General features: G+C 38.5%; 1 protein-coding gene across 1 annotated transcript in view; it reads right to left on the reverse strand.

Annotated features, from left to right (window-relative positions):
- LOC140243163 (probable ATP-dependent RNA helicase DDX10) overlaps positions 1-22,618 on the reverse strand; it is a 39,697-nt gene that overhangs the window by 6,626 nt on the left and 10,453 nt on the right. Inside the window, exons 10-15 of the mRNA XM_072322892.1 lie at positions 21,911-22,087; positions 20,348-20,687; positions 19,713-19,871; positions 18,645-18,812; positions 17,295-17,360; positions 16,466-16,635 (exon numbers count right to left, since the gene is read on the reverse strand). Of these exons, the coding sequence (XP_072178993.1) occupies positions 16,466-16,635; positions 17,295-17,360; positions 18,645-18,812; positions 19,713-19,871; positions 20,348-20,687; positions 21,911-22,087 (1,080 nt within the window). The remainder of the gene's footprint in view (positions 1-16,465; positions 16,636-17,294; positions 17,361-18,644; positions 18,813-19,712; positions 19,872-20,347; positions 20,688-21,910; positions 22,088-22,618) is intronic.

Here is a 22,618-nt window from a genome sequence, read left to right on the forward strand (position 1 = left end):
TCGACGGCGTGCCAACTTCGCATATTCTGCTCAACAAACAAAGCCGCCAAGACGGATCAATAAACCGCTAATTACTGCTAATCCCGCGGCACAATGAAAGCGTTTTCTCGTGCTTTTGTTCCTCTCATACTAACATACTTGCATTCTATGTGGTGAACGACTATCAAGCGATGTTCCCAACTAGATTTACTCGTACATTCTATGTTTCTGTCACGATTTAATGTGCAAAAGTCATGCCTTTATAGTAATGTAGCAACTGGTCATTAAAAAAAAATTGAAAATAGAGTCGGCATACAATTTATATCGAAACAAAGCTTGGCATTCCTCTTTAACTTTGCCTACTATTACGCCCATCTTAACAGAAATTTGTAGAAGTTATACAAATTGAAAAAACAGAATTCTTTCTCAAAGCATGACTACCTTCGTGTCTCAGAATAACGTGGCACACAGGGTGTTTCCACCATGGCACATAAAGAGTTAAGAAGCAGGCCTGTGATTTCTCTATTTAGTCTGTTGAAGTATCTCATTGATATTATTTTTTTTTCAGTCAATTGTGCTCCCCTGACTAAGCTATCAAGAGTATAGCTTTTGTGTTCGGAAACTGGATTTACGCAAAGCATACATTCACCATGTATAGTACAATGCTCCAATATTGATGAAAGCGGTTTCGTGTGTAATACGTATTCCTCTTTCGGGTGAGTGTGCTGTGAAATCCGGTCATTTTGTTTTATTTTCAACTGCATCTCCTTATTTTGTAACTGTGGATGAGACTTTATTTCATTTTCTAAATCATGCAGGATGAGCCATACGTTTATTTTTCGGCATAGATAGATAATTCGCCTTTTTGAATGACGAACCTTCGTGTAATTTTTGGATTAACAGATTTGTTACAGCTGCACTGGGATGTCTTCTAAATTATATTTTGAGGCCACTGAGATCAAGATGATCATGCGTAGGCGTATACTCTCTACACTTTAATGTACATGAAGTTGATCAATTAAGAAAAAATAACATATTTACTTTTGCTTACAATCCAGCACATTACAACGCATCGCACATCAACCTGCCAATGCCCAATAATCTTGGTAACAGCTCATTATTCCGAAGGTTCGTTATTCACAAGACTCTTTAGTCCGAAGATTCGTTTTTCCGAAGCTTCGTTATTCCGAATTTCATTTTCAATCTAACGAATCTCCGGAATAACGAACCGTCGGAATAACGCAATGTTCGGATTAACGAACCCTTTTTCATTTTCGGATTAACGAACCTCCGTATAGGAAATTTGTGCGTTTCAGATTAATGACCCTTCGGAATAGCGAACCTGGAAATAACGAACAGCACCAATAATCTTATAAAGAGAAAGGATGCCCGATATATACATTAAAAATATTGAGGTATAATTAAGATACAGCATTATGTACATAACAGCAACAACAACAACAACAACAAGATTAGGATTGAGTAAGCAGACAAGTTTTCAACAATGATTTGAACATATCAACACTTTCAGCTATACGAATATAGAGAGGGAGTTTATTCCAAAGGGGTGGGGAAATACAGAAAAGGTCATATATTACCATAGCGGGTATGTGCGGGACCACGTGATAATTGGAGAGAAGAGAGAGAACAGGCTGAAGTGGAGGAGCGGAAGGGAGGTAAGATTAATCCATAATATTTATCTTGTAAACAATAAGGATGATTTTAAAGGTGATACGTTGATGTATGGGGAGCCAGTGGAGGGATTGGATAACTGGAGTAATTTGGTCAGATGTTTTTGTCAGGGTTACAAGCCTTGCAGCTGTATTTTGAATTTTGAATTTGGTGCAATACTCGAAGCAGGGAGACCAACAAGAAGGAAATTGCATTAGTCAAGATGAGAAGTAACAAATGCGTGAATTAGACGTTCGGTGGAAGACTGCTCCGATAACTTACGGATATCAACAATGTATTTTTACAAATACCCCTGAAGCAGCAGAACGACATGAGTTCTTAATGTGTGTGTTATTTCATTTGTTCGTTTGTTGTTGTTTTTTAAAGTTCTGATGCTTATCTACCATAACTCCTAGATCTCTGACGGACTGGGAGATAAATTTTTGTGAGAAAACTAGCCCGCCTGACAATTCTGATTTATCAGAATTCAATTTCAAATGATTATCGCGAGACCATCGCTTAATATCATCAACACAACTATGAAGTTTGCAGAGCTCTTCGACGTTGGGTATTTGGTAGTATGATTATGTAAATTTGAGTATCGTATAAGATATCTTCACGATCTTTCACAAATATTTCTTAAAATAATGATCAATATTGGATGCCCGCGTTCTACAGCTGATCTAAATTACAGCGAATTATGTGTCCTGTCAATTGGAAACCTTCACAATACCGCAATTTAACCGTCAAACGCAATAGAAATGCCACAACCTATAAGGATTTGAATCCTCGTTCATCATTATGGTTTCTATTAATGAAAAAGAAGGGACAGAACGAAATGAGATTAAGACTTTTATGTTAGTGAAATTGATCACTCTCAGCTGCATATATTTTGAAGGAAAATTAATGATTTCGGACATGTGTTAAAAGCATCGTCGACAGCGCGATGCTGCTCCATTTGGCATGCTTGGTAAAGCCTATTATATCCCCTACTCCATTCCCCCTTTCTTTATGAATTTTGGGGATCACATAAGGGTACGCGCTCTTTTGAAATGAGTCAAGTCTTAGTTAGGCATATAATCTTACCTTTACAGTGATCACACTAAAGAACCCGATTCCACATCATTCTATCTAATCAGAGAATCGAAAAAGATAGCTTTTCTAATTGATGTTTGTTGATAGACCAAATCAGTGTATCCGTCCCGCGATTGCCTATCAGTGACGTAACAGCGCGAATACTATGCCCATACAACTGCTTGTGTTATCATAGGCCTAATCAGTTACACTAAGAAGCTGTTCGTGATGTGTGGTGTTTGCACCAAAATTAGTATGTAAAATTCATACAAATTTTACACTATTAAAATGGCTTACATGATTTCTTAGCTAGTTGGCAAGAGGGATACCCCAACTCACAAGCGAGCGCACCCTCTGCGAGCTGTGTCTAAAACGAGTCTCGTTGTGTGTGTTGTTGAATCAGCGTGTCTTATACGATTCTTCTTGTATTGTTCCGCCAGGATGGTGTCTTTCAAGACAGCTGGACACTGCTTTCATTGTTCCTGGGAAAGGGTCATCTTTCTTTTGACGGTCAAGCCTTTCATTATTATCGTGGTGAACTTCACTAATCGTCCCCACGCTAACGTACAAAGGAAGGAAATGCTTTTATTATGTATCAATGCACGCGTAATACCATCAGTATAGGCCTATCAAACGAAAGTTTGACTCTATGTCCCGAACTGTAGGCCCTGTAATAGCAACTATACATGAAGTCAAGTATGGGAACGATGGATTCCCACTGCCAATCAAATCTCTCTCGACAAGGACGCGATCGGAATCAATCTGGATGTGATCGATCTACCTTGATCGACATTGGTTTCGGCTTCCTCCTATACACGATATTTTTTAACACTCTGTCGGACTATAGATCATAACATGCAGATTTGATCGGCAGTGGAACCCAGCCCTAAGGCAGATTCTTGTTCGAAAAGTAATAGCAGAAAATACCCTACACGAAATTCAGCATTGCATATACCGAAAGACAGATAGAGAGGAAAACATCGAGAAAGTAGTTCCAATCTAGGATTGAATGGATGGTATATATATGTAACTGAATGCCATAAAAAGATAGATAAATAAATAAAGAAATACAGCTCCGAAGTTGTTCGCTTTGCGACGACACCCACGTACACAATCTGAAAGTGAAGTTGGCTGTATGATTACATATTGCGCATATTAATGTCCGTTGGTCTGTCGAGGCGGTTGCTCAACCAAAACACGTAGCATTACACTCTTAAAAAGAAAAGGGTAAAACAGCGTTTTAAAAGGGGCAAGGAGCGACAGCGTTTTCAAAATGTTGTATTCACCCTTTTTCTAGCTGTATCTAGCACATCTAACGTTGGATTCAGCTGGATAGATAGGGTGAATGCAACATTACCTTAAAAACGTTGTCACTCCTCAGCCCTTTTAAATGTTGATTTACCCTTTTCTTTTTAAGAGTGTAGGAGGCTAATTTCAATTTCAGATCGAACAGATATAGTCACGAGTTGTTTTGATCGATGTCATGCAATTTGCCGTAATTCGCGATAACGGGTTCGGTTCAAATTTACGAAGGTGATCGGAAATTCTATATTTAGCGTTCTCGTCATTTTGGTGCAAGTTGGTACTTGTTTAATTTGATAAGTCCCCATGGGTATGAAAATAGGCCCTACACTAGCGCCTGATTCCCTTTATTCGAGACAGTGTGTATATTGGTATTGTGCCATCATCACACTTGTGCTTGTTTTGTTCAAAACAAACTGTCTTTTTCTCCATCCTTTACACGTTACTTTCAATACGCAGTAGTTCAAAGGACGTTTTGATATACAGGAAGGTAAACGAGTAATTGCTGTTCGATCACCGCGATCCCCTGACTTTCAGCTAGAGCCGCGTTGGCCAGCACGCAATGCTAAATCCCTCTAACCAAAGATTCTACGGAACAGTATACCCAGTGATGAAAAAAAAAATCCAACAAATCTTTATTTCCCGTTTTTTGTTGTTGTTTTTTCTGTCTCAAACACTGTCATTTCTCGTTGTAAAGTTATCTTTCGACATTATTGCAATAGTCGGGTAACGGGAAAACAAAACGTAAGGATTTTGTGTTTGATTCCGGACATATTCTCTTTATTTTACATATTATGTAGAGAAAGAAAGAAAGAAAGAAAGAAAGAAAGAAAGAAAGAAAGGAAGAAAGACAGACAGACAGACAGACAGAAAGAAAGAAAGAAAGAAAGAAAGAAAGAAAGAAAGGAAGAAAGAAAGAAAGAAAATGATCCCATGCTCGTCTAAAGAAGTTTAAGCTTTTCACGCTGCAACCTAATAGGTGACGTCTATTCGGTGTGGCGCTCTCTCACAATGAGTACTATGTCGCACGTGGAGTTTTCCAGTATTGAGCCAGAGATGAAGGGGATGCACTACTCGGGTCAAATAGGGGAGTTATTTAATGACGGATAATGATTCTTTGGTGTTTTATTTATCTGTTCAGAAAATTTCAGTGTGAAAAATTAGTAAAAGTGTCCCAAATCACGGTTGCTTTGAGACATTTTTTTTTTCCGTTACATTTTTTTTTCCAAGCATTGACTTTACGGTGCGCTTTGCACCTATTGTTCTTGCCCGATCGTAGCCTTTTGTCAAGGCCCTCTCGCTGTAATGGGCAAGCGAAGCGAGCCCAGCCGACTGCGCCAGCGCGCAACCCCACTCAGCTACATTTGGGCTTTCTTCACCATACAGCAAGAGGGCCTTGACAAAAGGCTGGCCCGATCGAGACTCCGCTTCCGTTGTAGAGCATAAGATGCTAATGAGCATTGCTCTTGACCCCATTGAAGACAAAAGGCATAGAGCGTGCCGCGGCGAGGGCTTTAGAATTGCGCAATACTGATGAGCTGAGCAAGACTCTGATCGGCGATATACACGCACCACATTTCATGAAGTGGTGATTGGCATGACGCACAATGGCGTTTGAAAAGTGTAGACACAAAGTACGATATGTATATATATATATATATATATAATGTGAGATATTTTATAACAGCTAAAACACAAAATAGCGAACTTACGACAGCTCTCCGTGTGTACATTTACAAAGGTTATTGGCTTCATCAATAGATAATTCATTCAAATAATGATAATAATCAGCTGTTCCCTACTATGTGACAGGCTGTTCAAAGTTTATCTTTGGAGATATACAAGGTTAATTTCCTTTTCGCAAAGACAATTCGTGTAATAATTCATTCGCTAATTCGCCAAATGAATATATGTGTACTTTTCCCAGTCCGAAGACTTATTGAATAAGTTATTGCCGGCAGGGAGAGAAATCGGAACAATAACTGATGCCCATTTTTAACTCGTGTTCTCTTTGTGAAATCTCTTCATCTGAGCACTTTTAGAAGTAGGGCCTATTTGAGAAAATGACAGAAAGCTTTGTCGCTACACAAAATGTGTTTGTTAAATAAGAATGTTTTTCGTGTAGTACGTGTACCTGACAGTTCAGAGGTCAAGTGTGCAAAGAATTTGCCTCAACAGCTTTGCGAAACTCGAATCAGTTGCCTGTATTGAAATGTGTAATCAGAATGAAAAGACTCGGACCTTCACGCCTTGTAACTGAGTACCACAGAACCACACACAACGAAACACACACACAAGAAAGGTGAGCTTCCTGCAATCTCAAGGAATGGATAATCAAGCAGCCATCATCCTTTCTTCGCCATTGATAGCAGGAAGTGACGTAATGGAGCGATGCTGTTGGAGAATCTGCATAAATGTCTGCTACAAGTACTATGTACAAAAAATTCAGACCCCCTTTGTGTTCATGTTTTGCCAAAACAAAAGAACCACAGTCAGTGAGACGCTAACTTACTTTATGTCCTATAAACCAGGGCTCCACACTAACTTTTATTTTTGGTGGCCCAAAGGTAAACATCCGTCCTTTTTTGTTGGACGATCAGGCCACCAAAGTCTTCATTTCTGAAATTTTGGTGGCCCGATGTGCGTTTTTGATGGCCCCGGGCCACCGGGCCACCGTTAGTGTCGAGCCCTGGATAAACTATGGTTACTATAAGTTGAACGTTGAAACTGCCTTTTACCTCCAGGCTTTTATAATAGCATACAAAGTTTTTACTGTTTGCCTGTATAAAAGAGGCGGGAATACATGTACACCCTTCTCGCAATCATCCTGATCTGATAACAGAGTGATACATTTTTTTTTTTATCTTTCCCCCGACCAAGACCGATGCCATTAAAAAAAACAAGATCAATGCCATTAAAATAATGACCAAACAAACAAATAAACAGATCCATGCATATAACGAACAGAATATGCGTTTGTTTCATGTTTGTATAGGTTAGCTCTTGATAATTGTTTTTACACCGTTTCCTAATAAGTACCTCTAGCGAAAACCCGACTTTTTTTTCTTTTTCTCAAGGAGGGAAGTTAACTTCAACGTAAAGATAGCTTACAGCTACATGCAAATGGGGCAATCATACATTTGCATTGTCAATTGTAAATTTGTCGGATGACGCTTATAAACGTTTGATGATTTTTTTCTCCTAAGGCATTTTGGTTATGATTACAGACGTATCTATTTACAAGACATAAGTGATGGTTTAAAGAATTGATCTTCAATTTAGCAAGGATTAGTCTTATAAAGTCATGAATTCCCTTTACCCATCATGGTTAATGGAACTGCGACATCGTTGAGGTAACCACACCTTTCAATTTTCATAGTTCAAACCTAAATCGTAACATAATCAAAACACAAGCTAAATATCTCAAAATGCTCAGAGGATGGCATGAATCAAAACTTTTTACGGAGATTGGATATGGCAATCTTTATTGACCTATATTTAATACAAGTTTTCCACAGCTATAATTTCCGCCTATGATAGCATTCTGATGATTTCGATTGCGTTTTGAACTCGTAGCGAGCTATACTATCGAAACAGCCTTGACCTTTATACATGTAGTTCAATATGAACGAGTGTTTCGGACTCATAACCATCGTTCGTAATCGTAACCACACAGTAACAAATCTACAAATATTGAGTAACGACTATCTTTATACATAGGCTGCCTAACTGATCACATGGTTTGACTACTACTTCAAGCAGGCTGAAAATAAAAGAAGAATGAATACACTTTTGATAATGATACGATGCTTTACAGCGTATTCACAGTATAATGTTTGCTTGCGTTTCTGTGTGCAATACGGACGGAAAATAAAATGCAGATGGATGCTATTAAATGCTAACACCCAACGCATCCAAATGTTTTTGAAATACATTTCATTGTTTTACTATACTGTTTGAAACGTCGAATTTACGAGTCCTTTAAAGGGTTACTACTCATATTATCAGGCAAAAATAAAAGTATTAGGATTTCGATTTGCTCGCAAGACTAACGATGCTATGGCGATCGTTCGCAGCAGTGACAATCCACTTCAATAGATCTATTCAATTATTCTGTTTTCATTGAAAGAGGAAGGAGAAGTCAACTTTAAACTTCGTTAGTTTTCTCGCCTTTTAAACATGTTTTCATGTATCATGCGTGGTATCGCTATTCCTTCTCATGGTAGTGCGTGAGATGGAGCGTGAACGCCGTCGCTAAGCAGGACTGCTTTAGCGTTTCGTCCGAGAAAAGAACAGGTTGTAAGCCTCTCTGATATACAATTATTCAATGGTACGCGGCAGTTTCTTTTTGAATGGACTCCTATATTGTACTAGCTACTTTCAGGAGATTAAGATGACCACGCGCTTAACGTTTCACATAATAAAAGAACCTTCTTCATCCCCATCCCGACAATAGAAAGCGTCGCCTAAGCAACCACATCCTGTGTACCACCGATGCTTTTCGTCCCGTCTCTTTCGCGTATACTACTGGGAATGTCTAGACCATAAAGTCTTTATAGATCCGAGCATGAATCATAAGAGGGCTTGCTCCAGTCGATTTGAGCGACATCATTAGTCGTCTTTAAGATGACAATAGCCTTTCAAACACAAAGTTCAAAATTGATGCGCCCCTCTAGCCTGAAATAACTATCATTCTCATATTCTATATAGACACTGAGGTGTCCACCGCGTACAAAAAAAGAGGGAAATTTGGCTCTTGCATAAAAATGGGCCAATGGTGCAATTCTAAGCATACTAATTCTTAGTTGTAAACTTACTAGACATTTGATAGAATGCATGGTACTGAAAAAAAGCACTTTGAATATGTTTAATGTAACAAACCGTTGTCAAGAATAACTCTATTTGATATCTAAAGTCAAGAATAACTCTATTCAATATCTAAAATGGCGCATGTTCATTTTGATACATAATATATATACTGAAATTTAACGTAAAAGACGAAAATCGCAAAATTATAATTAAAGATTACAGGTAACAGTGTATCGTATAAGACTCGATAACTTATTATGATAACATCCATAAGTCGGCTTTCATTGCACACTATTCCGCTGCTATCAAAACGAAACTAATCTAAACATGTAAAAAAAGTACAGCCTCAGTATTGCAGTTTCATCAAATCAATGTGCTACATGCTGATAAACTGTCCTTATTTTTTTTTTCGAGGGGCAGAGAAGCATATTCAAGGTGTTAAGCATGAAATAGTATAATTGGTTGAGATGAGGATTCAGCTATTAGCCTTTTTACAGATAAACGTACTTTGAAAAGAAAGAAATATTAAAGAGCATACAATTCTGACAGGAAATCAAATTTCATTTGGTGAAGATCGGTTCTGAAATGGTAGAGATATCCAGAAACAAAGTGAAACATAGCGATCCTTGTAAAAGGCGGGCACCTATATCTCAGCCATTTCAAATCGCACTTCTCTTTGGGTTTTGGATTCACGATGAGCCCTTCCTGTCATACTAAAAAAAAATAATCATTGTCTGATTATGTCAATTACTATCGCAGTATTTCAAAGTGAAATGAATATCCCTACTAACTAGTTACTACCTGTAAAAGTGGAAATTTTCGCGGTGTTGAAATTTTCGCGAATTTCGTGCAACCAGAAACTAGCGTGAAAATAAAAGCACGTGAATATTTTTTGCTTGCTGTATGTTCCTGTGCGTGATGTCTTTATTCCGCGGAATTAAAAACACGCGAATCTCTTCTTACCCGGCCAAACGCGAAAAATTAGTCGCGCGAAAATATCCACTTTTACAGTACCATGACACAAACATAATGATGTCTTGAAATTTGTTGTGAAGATGATAGATGAATGTTACAAAGAGATAGGAGGTAGAACATATCCTAACCGCATTCATGCAAGACTAATGATATTGTAGCAATAGTACCCTCCCCCCCCCCAAAAAAAAACAACCCCGCAATAATCATAATAATAACAATAACGATAACAATGATGATAATTGCAAAAAACTCTTCTCTATTTAGAGTAGCCTCTTCAATGCTATCAGTGCTCTAGCTATAAGAGGGCCCGCCTGACATTATTATCGTATATAGAGTTGCTATAGGACGGAATAGGATGTAATCGCTGCGGGGAGGGAATTGAACTCGGGTCCTTCGACTGGGAGTCGTGAAGCTTAAATATCCACCGTGCCACGGCGCCCTCGCCCCCCCCCCCCAAAAAAAAGAGGAAAACCAAAAAACACCCAAACAAAAAAAAAGAAAAAAAAACAATGTTATTTGGCATAAAACAGTCATGATTATGCTTGATTTTTATGGTTCATCCCTGCAATACTGAAGATTTGCGATTCTTAATATCATTAAAGTATCCGTGGCATAAATAATAATTATGCTTATTGTCGCTGGCATTCAATGCATATAGTGTAGGCAAGAACTTCCACTTGCATGCTAATCTCTTGGTTCTCGGGAAATTTGCAAAATTATCATGCACGCAATTATTCCTCGTTTTACAGTAAAACCTTGTGTTCGCATGTTGCAACTTAAGCGGTAAAACAATACAAAACGAAAGGCAAGGTTAAACTTCGTCTTCTTTACACATCATTCTTAGGATGATCACTGACATGACAATTTTGTGTGTCCACCGCTTCAGAAAGATTAACTGTCCTATAATTTGATTGTGGGATTAACATCTGCAGGAAGAGAACCTGAAGCATATTCCAAAATTCGGTTCAAATATATTAGGCGCCAAATCTTCAAATTTCATTCTATGTTGACGAATTCATATACACGGACGAAAGGAGAATGGTTAGCAATGTATACAAATTTCCGTCAAACTTCCAATGGCCCATTTAAAATATTATGCAACATGTAGGTTAATTGCCAGATCATCAAGTGATCAGCAACAGTGTGAATACCGCTGTGCCAGCGTGTAGTCATCACAACAAGCAAGAATAGCTTTTTTCGTATAATGTACAAGCACGTCAACAGTACGCGGCAGTTTCTTTTTGAATGGACTCCCGCTATCTACTTTCAGGAGATTAAGTTTGCTACGCTGAACGTTTCACGTTATAAAAGAACCTTCTTCATCCCCATCCGGACAATAGAAAGCGTCGCCTACATCATCATCCCCATCCCGACAATAGAAAGCGTCGCCTAAGCAACCACATCCTGTGTACCACCGATGCTGATGTTGTTCTTTTAGTTTTGTGGAGCTCTCTGCCGGGTGTGCCGGGTGTGCCGGGTGGGCAATTTACTCCAAAAAATATATTCAATTTAAATATACACTTAAATTCGATTATAAAAACCTACACTATACTTCTAATTATTTACAAAATATAATAATAATAATAATAATAATAATAATAATAATAATAATAATAATAATAATAATAATAATAATAATAATAATAATAATAATAATAATAACAATATATATATATATATATATATATATATATATATATACATATATATATATATATATATATATATATATATATATATATATATATATATATATCTCAATATTTACAATCGAGATATTTACAGAGAAAGAAAGGGGACACGTTTTAAGAAAAGATATCGCCTGCCTATACTCCTGCACCGACATGCAGGGTTACGCCGTTCCCGTCGGCAAGCAGGTAGAGGACCCGCCCGCCGACGCCGGTGAAGTCTCGGCCTTTCCCGGGGGCAGGCGCCTCTAGTGTTAGCCTATATGATAGGCGGGGATATCATGGAAGAGGAGGGATGATAGAAGAATAGAGGAAAGGGTGAGGACAGAACAGAGAAAACAGACACCGATGCTTTTCGTCCCGTCTCTTTGTTGGGTATGTCGGAGCACTAGACCATAAAGTCTTTGTAGATCCGAGCATGCATCGTAAGAGGGCTTGCTCCATTCAGTCGATTTGAGCGACATTATAAGTCGTCTTTCAGATGACAATAGCCTTTCAAACACAAAGTTCAAAATTGATGCGCCTCTCTAGCCTGAAATAACTATTCTATATAGACACTGAGGTGTCCAACAAGTTCAAGAAAAGGAAAATTTGGCTCTTGCATAGAAAAGGGCACATGGTGCAATTCAAAGCATAAGATACTCATTCATAATTGTAAACTTACCCCAACGTTTGATAGAATGCATGTAACTGAAAGAAAATATCTTTAATATGTTAAATGAAACAAACCATTGGAAATCGGAGAAATCTCTCCACCTGAAGCTTAACAATATATTGTTATATCAATAACAGTCAAGTTTCTTTACAACTCGTCGTAGCTACCATCAACCTTCTTGGCGACCATTTCTTCGCACTCAGCCGGAAAAGGACAGCTGAAACAAGTTCTGCAGTCGAATTCCCGTTTGAAAGCTGGACAGAATCTCTCCTCCAGCTCTTAGGTATTACAGGACGACATAGATTTTAGCAATTATATTACAACTATCACGAAGGCCGACGACCAGTTGAAGTAAATGCCGCAACAGAATAAAAAGGCAAACCCGGTGTTAAAATACAAAGATTTGATTCAATGGTGTGTCAAAGAACACAAATATCAATGTATTCTACAGCAACAAAAATGACAGAAGTTAACGGAGTTTGACAAAGAACGACGACCAGCTGAAATAAGTATTAGAATGTTAGTCTAGTTCCCGTTTGGAAGTCGGACAAAATCTCACCACCTGATGCCAAACAATATTATATCACTAACAGTCAAGTTTCCTTACAACTCGTAGCTACCATCTTTTAATATCATCACAAGCCCCTTTTTACACTTTCACGGATTGCTTCACGGATGACCACGGATCGTCATCCGTGGTGTTCCGGCATGCAAAATATCGATTTTCCTTTCAATGCCGGTGTGAATACAGTCCCAACTGGTTGTCTACACGGACAAGTACGGAAGCTACAAGGACAAGTACGGTGCCTACACGGACAGACAAGGAATGAACGCGGACCACAGCGGAAACGATACGGAGCTAACACGGATATCAAGGAAGAGCACGGACCCAACTGGGTCCCTTCGCGGTGTTTACGCGAATATCCCCAAAAAGTTGACACATTACATTTGCTTTTTCTTTTGATACTTTATCATTCTTGGGCGACATGCTTCCAGAGCTAAGTAATATGTAACAAGCACACCAGAAAATCTACAGCAGATTACATACGCATCTGCTTGTCGACATCATAAAGGCATATCTCTTTGTTGCAAAATCTCATTTTGCGGGAACATAACAACATAAACAAAGCAAAACAAACTAAGACAAATCAACCCCCCCCCCAAAAAAAAAAAAAAAAAAAACAGCAAGAAGATGTGTGTGGGTCACTTGAAGATTCTCATGCGATATAAACCTACTAGAGGAGTCGATTGGCTGTACTGATGGGTGAAGATGTGAGCAAATTTCATTGACTTTCTGAGCTTGTATTGGCAAAATATACACGAATTTCTCATCCCGGATGGAGCCGATGCTAATACGGACGTTCCGATGTCTTCACGGAGGCAACATGGAGTAGCCGGTGCCTACAAGGAAGGAATACGGATGCAACACGGAGTAGACGGTGCCGACAAGGAAGAGTTTGTATTGATTTCCATCCGTGATGTCCGGGATGAAAAATTAAGCAAGCTCATTTTTTTTTTGTTTTTTTTTTTTTTCGGCGGACATGCCGGATGATCAAGGATAAATTTAAATGTCGGATGACTTCACGAAGTCAACACGGTCATGCCGGAAATAGTACGGATGATCCCAGACCGACGATCCATGGTCATCCGTGATGCAATCCGTGAAAGTGTAAAAGGGGCTTATATAGCGGCCAATTCTTCGCACTCGGCCGTGAAAAAAAAGAGTTCCGTGTGTGTGTGTGTGTGTGTGTGTGTGTGTGTGTGTGTGTGTGTGTGTGGTTTATTTTGTATGTGTGTGTGTGTGTTCCCGAAGACATCATCTCCCGAAACATAATGGCAAGTGAAAACATTTGCATTATTTTCCTTTGGTGCTAGTTTCTGGTTGCGGAAAGTGGGCGAAAAAAAAAATCCGCCTTTACAGTAAAGTTAAAAGGCGAACGCAGATGACATTCTATGGTATGTTGACAACATGAAATTAATTTTTTCTTTGTTTTGTTTCTTTTTCTAAGAATAAAAATCAATAAGAACAGTTAACAGGGATCGACAAAAGCGGGATGGACAGCTGAAACAAGTTCTTCAGTCGAATTCCCGTTCGAAAACTGGACGGAATCTCTCCTCCCGCTCTAAAATTTTACAGGACGACATAAATTTTAACAATTATATTGCAACCATGACGAAGGCCGACGACCAGTTGAAGTAAACGCCGCAACAAAGTAAAAAGGTAAACCTGGTATTAAAATACACAGATTTGATTCAATGATGTGTCAAAGAACACAGAAATCAATGTATTCTACGCAGCTACAAAAATGACAGAAGTCAACGGAGTATAACAAAGAAAGACAACCAGCTGAAATAAGTATAAGAATGTTAGTCTAGTTCCCGTTTGGAAGTCGGACAAAATCTCTCCACCTGAAGCTTAACAATTAATTCAATAACAGTCAAGTTTCCTTACAAGTCGTCGTAGCTACCATCAACCATCTTAGTGACCAATTCTTCGCACTTGGCCGTGAAAGAGAGTTTCGTATTTTACCGAAACCAAGACATCATCTCCTGAAACATAATGGCAAGTGAAAACATTCGCATAATTTTCTTTTTGCGCTAGTTTCTGGTTGCGCAAAGTGGGTGAAAAAAAAATCCGCCTTTACAGTAAGGTTAAAAGGCGAATGCAGCTGACATTTTTGGTATGTTGACAACATGAAATCAATATCCCTTTTTTTAGCATAACAAACAATGAGAACAGTCAGCAGGGATTGACAGCTGAAACAAGTTCTGCAGTCGAATTCCCGTTTGAACGCTGGACAGAATCTCTCCGCCCGCTCTAAAATTTTACAAGACGACACAATGATTACAACCACGCGAAGGCCGACGACCAGTTGAAGTAAATGCCGCAACAGAATAAATAGGTAAACACGTTGTTAAAATACAAATATTTGATTCCATGTTGTGTCAAATAACAAAAAAAAAAAAATCAATGTATTCTACAGCAAAAAAAAAAATATGACAGAAGTTGTCGGAGTTTGACAACGAACGGCGACCATCAAATAAGTTTTGCAACGATGGTCAAGTTTTCGTTTGTAAACCGGACAAAATCTCTCCGCCGTGTTTCCTACGCGTAAAGACAAGATAATACAAATTCAATGTCTATCGACTGCGGTCAAGTCTCCTTTCACATCGCCGTAACTACCATTTGCACAAAAGACAGAAAGTCAGCCTGTTATTCACAATTATCTATAGCAGCGAGAATATTTTTTTTTTCTCTCGTGAAAACACAAAACTTCCCATTCATTATCGTACTCGACATTGCGAATCATATCACCCAGCGGATTAGCTGTAGCCAAGCGTTTTGGACGTTGCTCGACGATGGAACAGAGACGGAATTTCGGTGGTACAGTAATGGTAATTCGTCGGGACGATATGCGACGTTTTAGATCACACGGATAACAGGCTTTATGCTGTGACAAGTAAAGCTGAACAAAACATAAACTTGAACACGAACGGCATTGAAACGAAGCCATATAGTCAGAACGTCTCCCGACGGTTGAACAATGATTCGTCGGGAACGATATGCGACGTTTTTAACAAAAGAAACGCAAGGCACAATAGAAGCCGAACTTTGAAAATAGCTAGTAAGTCGGGACGAAGAGCGACGATTAGTGAAAGGGAATCCTTTCTCTATCGTCGCTTATCGTCGGGACGAATAAACAAAGGTATGAATAGAAAGTACGTGTATTCATATGCACGGTTGCTTATTCATATGCACGTGACGCCTGTTCATATGCAAATCATCAAACATGCACAATGCGACATCGTCGCGACGAAGATATCTCTCTATCAGGTTTTTCTGTGGTGCCTAACATGACAAACACATGCATGGACTCCCTTTTGTCATTTGAGTGTATTAATCTAATACTTCCTCGTGGAAGGTGAAGTTAATGGGTAGGATAAGGTTGAGGGAGGGACGAGTTGAAGTAGTTCGGTCAAACTTTTCAGTAGATGAGATTAGATCATGACTGACCACTAGTCTCATATGCATATGATCACAGATATGCTGGCCATATACTCTACAGAGTTTTAGTTGACAGGAGTGAAAAACTGTACAACAAGGAATGCATATAAATTTTGCAAGCGCCAACGTTCGTGAAATTAAAATGCATGCGAAAGTTCTTGCCTACACTATATGCATTGGACACCAGTGGCAGTTCGCAAAAATTTCATGCCGCAATAAAGGTAGTCGGCTCTAATTCGCAAAACTTTCATGCCGTGAATATATCATGTTCTACAGTATCATTGTGATGTAAATGATGAAACTTACTTCAGTTTGACCTTTGACACATCTTCTTTGTCGACATCCTTGTGGGCATCATCATCGTCTTCCTCGTCACTGACAAAGGCGGAGAACTTGTCGGGGTCTGGCAGGCTCATTGGATCGAATTCCTCTTCTTCCTCAACGTTTAGGGTCGTACCAAGGTGTACACCCTCGTCCTATCAAAACAATAACGTTACAAGATGACCACAATGGGTAAGCATGGCACCACAATGCACTCCCATTATATTGAAAACATTTATAACAAAAGTTCATCACAACAAAGTAAAAACTGAGGTTCCAGAGTTATCATCTACAGATCTTTATATACTTTATTTGTTCAGCTATAATGAAATTTCGATAAAACAAAAGAAAAATGCTGGTCCTAAGGACTTCATTCAAATGGGAGACACCTGTATACAAGTCTGTGTACATTAGCAAGCATTGTATTACTGATCAGATCTTTGAATACTCAATAGACAGGACATCTCGCCCACTTGCGTGTACATATCAGTCTGTTGACTTTGGTCTGGCATATAACCAAAGCAATACAGGGCTATTAGGTATGAAAGTGCAGCAATGTAAAAAACAACTTGTCTTAGACATACATTCGGCAGAAATCCTATGATCACTCCACAACAATGAATTCATTTGATTACCATTGACAAAAAAATAAGAAGAAGATAAATGCAAAATAAATGCCTGGTCACAGAGACACAGAGTGAAAAATATCACAGTGGCATCCAGCAAAAGGTTAGAGCAGATGAGAGGTGATGAGTGATCGATTCCAGAGAGTCAAACATTCAAACAAATAAACAAGCAACAAACGGATAATTACCTCATCATCACTGTCCTTCCGTCCTCTCTTGCCTTTTTTCTCTTTCTTTTCTTTTAACCTTTTCATCTGGTGGAAAAGCAAAAAGGCAAAAAAGGTAATAACTACTGAACAATGATTGTATTGATAGACATTTCTAATTGTATCTTTTTTTCAAAAGGTAGCAGGGAATATCTGAAGCCCTCTTTATGGTGTATTTCTGTTTTGATTACATAAGTAAAGTTGTAAAAGGTTGTGATCATATCTTCAAAAATTTATTTCATACCATCCCCAATTGACATATGGGAAGTATTTGTAGCTGTCATTCTCAACTTCAAATGTTTTAATGAGTTTTAATTGTACTAGTAGACAGCAACTTCAAGTTCTCATTATACTGAGGATGAACTTGAGACTAAAGTCACATGGTTAAATTGAGGTTGTGATGATAAACGTTTATCATTACATAAATAAAACTGATACATCTTATTGAGTCAATCAAAATCAATACATGGGTAGCTTTTTCATGAACTTGTCGATGAATTTGATACTTTTCAAATCATATGTGACCGTGCATCACAAAACCAACAAAAAGTCACGCCCCTTGATTTTGTGTGAGGATTGAAAACAGGTGAAATGGGTCAACTCAGCCAATCCTGAGTTTTTCATATATTGTATTTTCTGAAAGAGCAATCCTCCTTCTAAATTATATCAAAGTATGGGATCATAAAACAAACAGGAAATTGTGTTTTTGCAGTTTCTCTCGAACACTATTTGGTAGAATAGTTTGATTATGTGTGTCTTATAGAGTCCCCTTTGCATTAAAAAAAAAAAAAAAAAAAAAAAAAAAACAACAACTATCCATACTCTTCCACTTGTCAACTTAATAACTTTGGAAAGGATGATGCCACTGCTTTGAAAGTTGGAATTAATCATTTAAAGAATGTGTTAAAGAAGCATGCTCACTTTCAGCTTAATCTGATAATCCCTTCATTGTTGTTGCTACAGTGGTTAACATCCTGGTTCTTGTTCCATTCATCGCACAGCCAGCATGGCTTGGTAAAGATTAAGTGCTTGAATAGACCTTGTACTTCAGAGTCTCTTTTCTCAGTTCACAGTCTCCAGATTGTGAGCTTTCTTTCCAATATCAGGATAGGTTAGAAGATTTCATTTGATTTGAGTTATATACTATTTTAAAGATTAAGGTCTGCTCTTTCAGAACCCGCTCTAAACTATAAATCCATATCTAGTGACTTTTTGTTAGTTTTGTGATGCAGGGTCATATAATTATATTCTTCATTTATAAGACTGAACATCTCTTTCTTTCATTACATACATAAATTCCCCTCATCTCTATTCAATGACTTAAGTACTCACAAGGTGTTTGGCCTTGATGCGTTCCTTGAAGAGCTGCTTGTCATGCTTATCCTCCTCAGCCATGAACTGCTTGGCCTTCTCAATGTCGATCCCGCCTCCTTCCTCCTCTACATCGTCATGGAGACGGGATGCTTTGGTGGGCTGTGCTGGAGGCCACTGGGCTTGAACCTTGGGCAAGATGAAATTGGCAACACACATTTCAGAGATTGATCTATCTCTTCATCATGATTGTTAAAAATAAACACAACAAAACCCCAAGACACAGCATACACAAAGCAAAACAAAGTTGATTTTTTTTTTTTTTTTTTTTTTTTTTTTTTTTTTTTGAGGCAGAGGGGAATGAAAAGAGAGGAGAGAAAAATGTAGTATGCTTTCAGTTTACTCTTTTTTTCTTGGACTATTTTAAGAATTAGACCAAATGATGGTAAAGGAAAAAATATGGCCTTTGGCTCTCATGTGGTTGGTTTTGAGGTCCACAATCACGATATCTATCTGTAGATCTATATCATATGCACACTTTCTTTTTTTTTAACTGAGATGTCCTGAAGAGAGGTGGTGTGCTTAATCCATAGTAAGAGCAAAATTTTTGACTAAACAAAATCAGTCTTTATCTACAAGAAATCATCAATTAAAAAAAAAGTAATTTGGTAAAAGCAGTGTAAGAGGAAGTATCATGGAGCAAACATGGTGGTATAGCAAGAGACGTCTTCACTTTTCAGAGGCTCAGAAAGGCAAGGCAGTTCCCGTTATATCTTCTGAGCAATGTATGGCATACTTATAGTACCCATGGCCATTATATACACTCAGCTAACACTGAACTAACACTGAACTTACACGGAAATAAGTTCATCAGATGTACCTGAAGGTGTCACATGTATCAGTATATACACATAATCCACATTATGGATTTTTCTTTTTTCAAACTGGCCAGAACGTGAGGGTAGCATTATAGCACAGGTGCCATAATCACTTTTGTAAATACAGTAAGCAGCTGTAGGGGAGTCTTACTTGCCAAGCACTACCGGTGCAAACTTATGTGCTACATGTACATCTCCATCTACTGCTTACCTCTCCATCATCATCAAAGATCTTCTTGGTGTTGATGGTTAGATTCTTCTTCCTGATCTTCTTGGCCAGGGCGTACTTGGTGAGGGGCTTGTCGGATTTCTTCGACCGCCTCTCGGGCACGGCCAGATCTTCGTCACCGTTGTCTCCGGCAGCCCCGATCTGAAGGAGCAAAAAAGAAAAAAGTGAGGTCAAGCGGAAATTACGAAAATGAAGACATGCTTGACTCACCAAGACTTTGACATAACAGGGACTCCAGCCTGGAGACACATCAAATTCACTCGAACTCAGTGTTTCTGCCTATTGAACCAGAGCCAGTGTCACTACAGCACAATCTTGTTTTACATTTACATTTTTGTGACTTCAAAAATGACTCAATTAATAAAAAGCAGCATTTCATAACATTTTGCACATTGACTGTGCTCACATACCACCATCCACAAAAATCAAACAAAGCATGGCTACCTTTGACTTTTGCGAGGATGTTAACAGCTCTTGTTTGAAAACTACATTTAATATTTCCACACTTCAAGAAAATAAGACACATAATCCCGAAGCTCATTCATGGATGAACATCTTTCTCTGTCTGAAGCTATGACAGCACATTGCAGCAATCGCAAAGAATGAAAATGAATCACCTGCTCTGTTGCACTGCTGGATTTCTTGACCAGCAAGTCGTCCTCATCCTCATCCCCGTCACCATGGAAACTGTAGCCTTCCTCAGAAGCCATGCCTCTGGGCATCTTCTCCTCCTCGGACTCGAGTTCTCCTTCTGATGACGATGAATCCTCCTCATTTTCATCCTCTTTCTTCTTTGCACTAATTGAGGCTTTTGAAAGCGTCCTTTCATGTCCAGCATTTGTTTGGACTATTCCTTCGTTTCTTGATGATGCTCGCTTAACCCTGCTTTGCTCTTCTTTCCGCTTCTCCGCCCGCTGGATGAATCGTACCCTGGGGGCAACGGCCAAGCCGAGCGACCTGATGAATGAACATGAAGCATAGTGTAACCGATGAAAAATTGAAAATACAAACTGGATGCAGACATGCAAATCACTCTATGATTAAATATGCTGACATTCTTGTTTGACCACTTCATTACTTTATAGTGATATTTTAATGGCCAAGTGTCAACATAGAGATTAATACTTCTTTGATATTATAACTAATATACATATATTAATACTTCTACTTCTTTGATATTATATGATTGTGATAATGATAGTGATATTGTATCGCTGTATATCTTTTGTATGTTTATCATGTCTATGTATTTACGTATGTTTCAATGTATACGTGTGCTTTGTATATGTATAATGTATCGATGTAACCGGATATGTATGAAAACATACCAATTATCAATTGACACATATTCATACACCCTTATATATTATATACACACCACATCCAATATAATGTTGACTCATACAGATTAATACTTCTTTGATGTTATATATTTATGACAATGATAGTGATATTGTATAGATGTATATCTTTTGTATGTCTATCATAATATGTATCTATGTTACAGTGTATACGTGTGCTTTGTAAATGTATAATGTATTAATGTAACCGGATATGCATGCAAACAAAACAAATTTCCGGAAACGGACAATAAAATTGAATTGAACTGAATTGAATTGAATTGAATTGAACATTGCTCCTGAAAATAACACCTTCGATATATCTCTCTCGTTTTCTATGGTAATAAGTAATAGCATGAGCAAGGACAGAAGCAATCCTTTCAGTAATCACACTATGGGGAGTAGCTGTTATGAATCGTTGGTCCTAATTCCATCTTCCTACTTCATGACAGCAGTTGGCATTTTCATGACACACTGTCTCAATCCACTGTGTAAACATATAAGAATCTTATGAAAACCCTCCAAAATCATCTCTGTCCTTACTGCAACTACAGTCACGCAAATTCACAGATGTTGGATCTAATGAATCCGGAGAAGAGCCCTTAAATGGACAATAACAGTACAGGGATGTCAGACATTAATTCAGAACACAATCAACACTTTCACTTGCACTCTCTCTTAGCTATGTACCTGAATTGAGGGGTTTTTAATGAGATAACTGTAAATTTCATATTTCTCACAATACAAAGGAAATTTCAGCAATGTACATTCAACGTCATCATTAACACAAGATTATTCGACTTTTGATTTTGATGAACAAAAGCCCTCGAGAGGTCTCACCTGGCAAAGCTGTCGAGGGCCAGCTTGTGGACCTTGAAGACGTCCTTGTTCTTCATAAGGTAGACTGACTTGAGGTAGGCGATGAAGGCCCTCTGGGCGGACTGCTTGAGTTCCAGGCTCTGGGCACAGTAAGACTGGAGCTTCTTCTCCACCGTAACTCTCTTGTTGGGGTTGACCCTGCCAAGGATATGAGAGGAGGAGGTTTTTTTTTTTTTTTTTTAGACCAGGATGAGGGTATCACTTGATATATTGGGATTGGTGGAGGGGTTGGTGGAGCCCTTGGTATGGCTTTTTAGGAATCTGTTCTGTGTGGTTCATGTATTGTCAAATCATCTTCATCATTAATTCAATACTTTGGGAGCACTGTGGCTGAGGTGCTGTGAATAATACTCTGGATTCCTACACATGACATACAGAGTTTGATTCCCGCCCCATGTTCACATCTCCAGACAAGATCTTCATGACCTTCTACGTCCCCTTTGACCAAGATGTGAAAATAACTATGCAGAGATTCTGGGATTACTTGTGATAATGGCTCGCTGCCATGCAGAGCATGGCTTACATTGAAGAAGCTGTTCTGGTTGAATTACGACAATAATGGTTACATTTAAATGGTTACAGTTATGGCTACAATTATATATAGTTCTGGTGACAAGTGCAATTATGATTACAGTTACTGTTATCAGTTACAGTTCAGATTGCCATAAA

Source organism: Diadema setosum, chromosome 19 (assembly GCF_964275005.1).
Source record: "Diadema setosum chromosome 19, eeDiaSeto1, whole genome shotgun sequence".
In the NCBI taxonomy this organism is placed as follows: domain Eukaryota; kingdom Metazoa; phylum Echinodermata; class Echinoidea; order Diadematoida; family Diadematidae; genus Diadema; species Diadema setosum.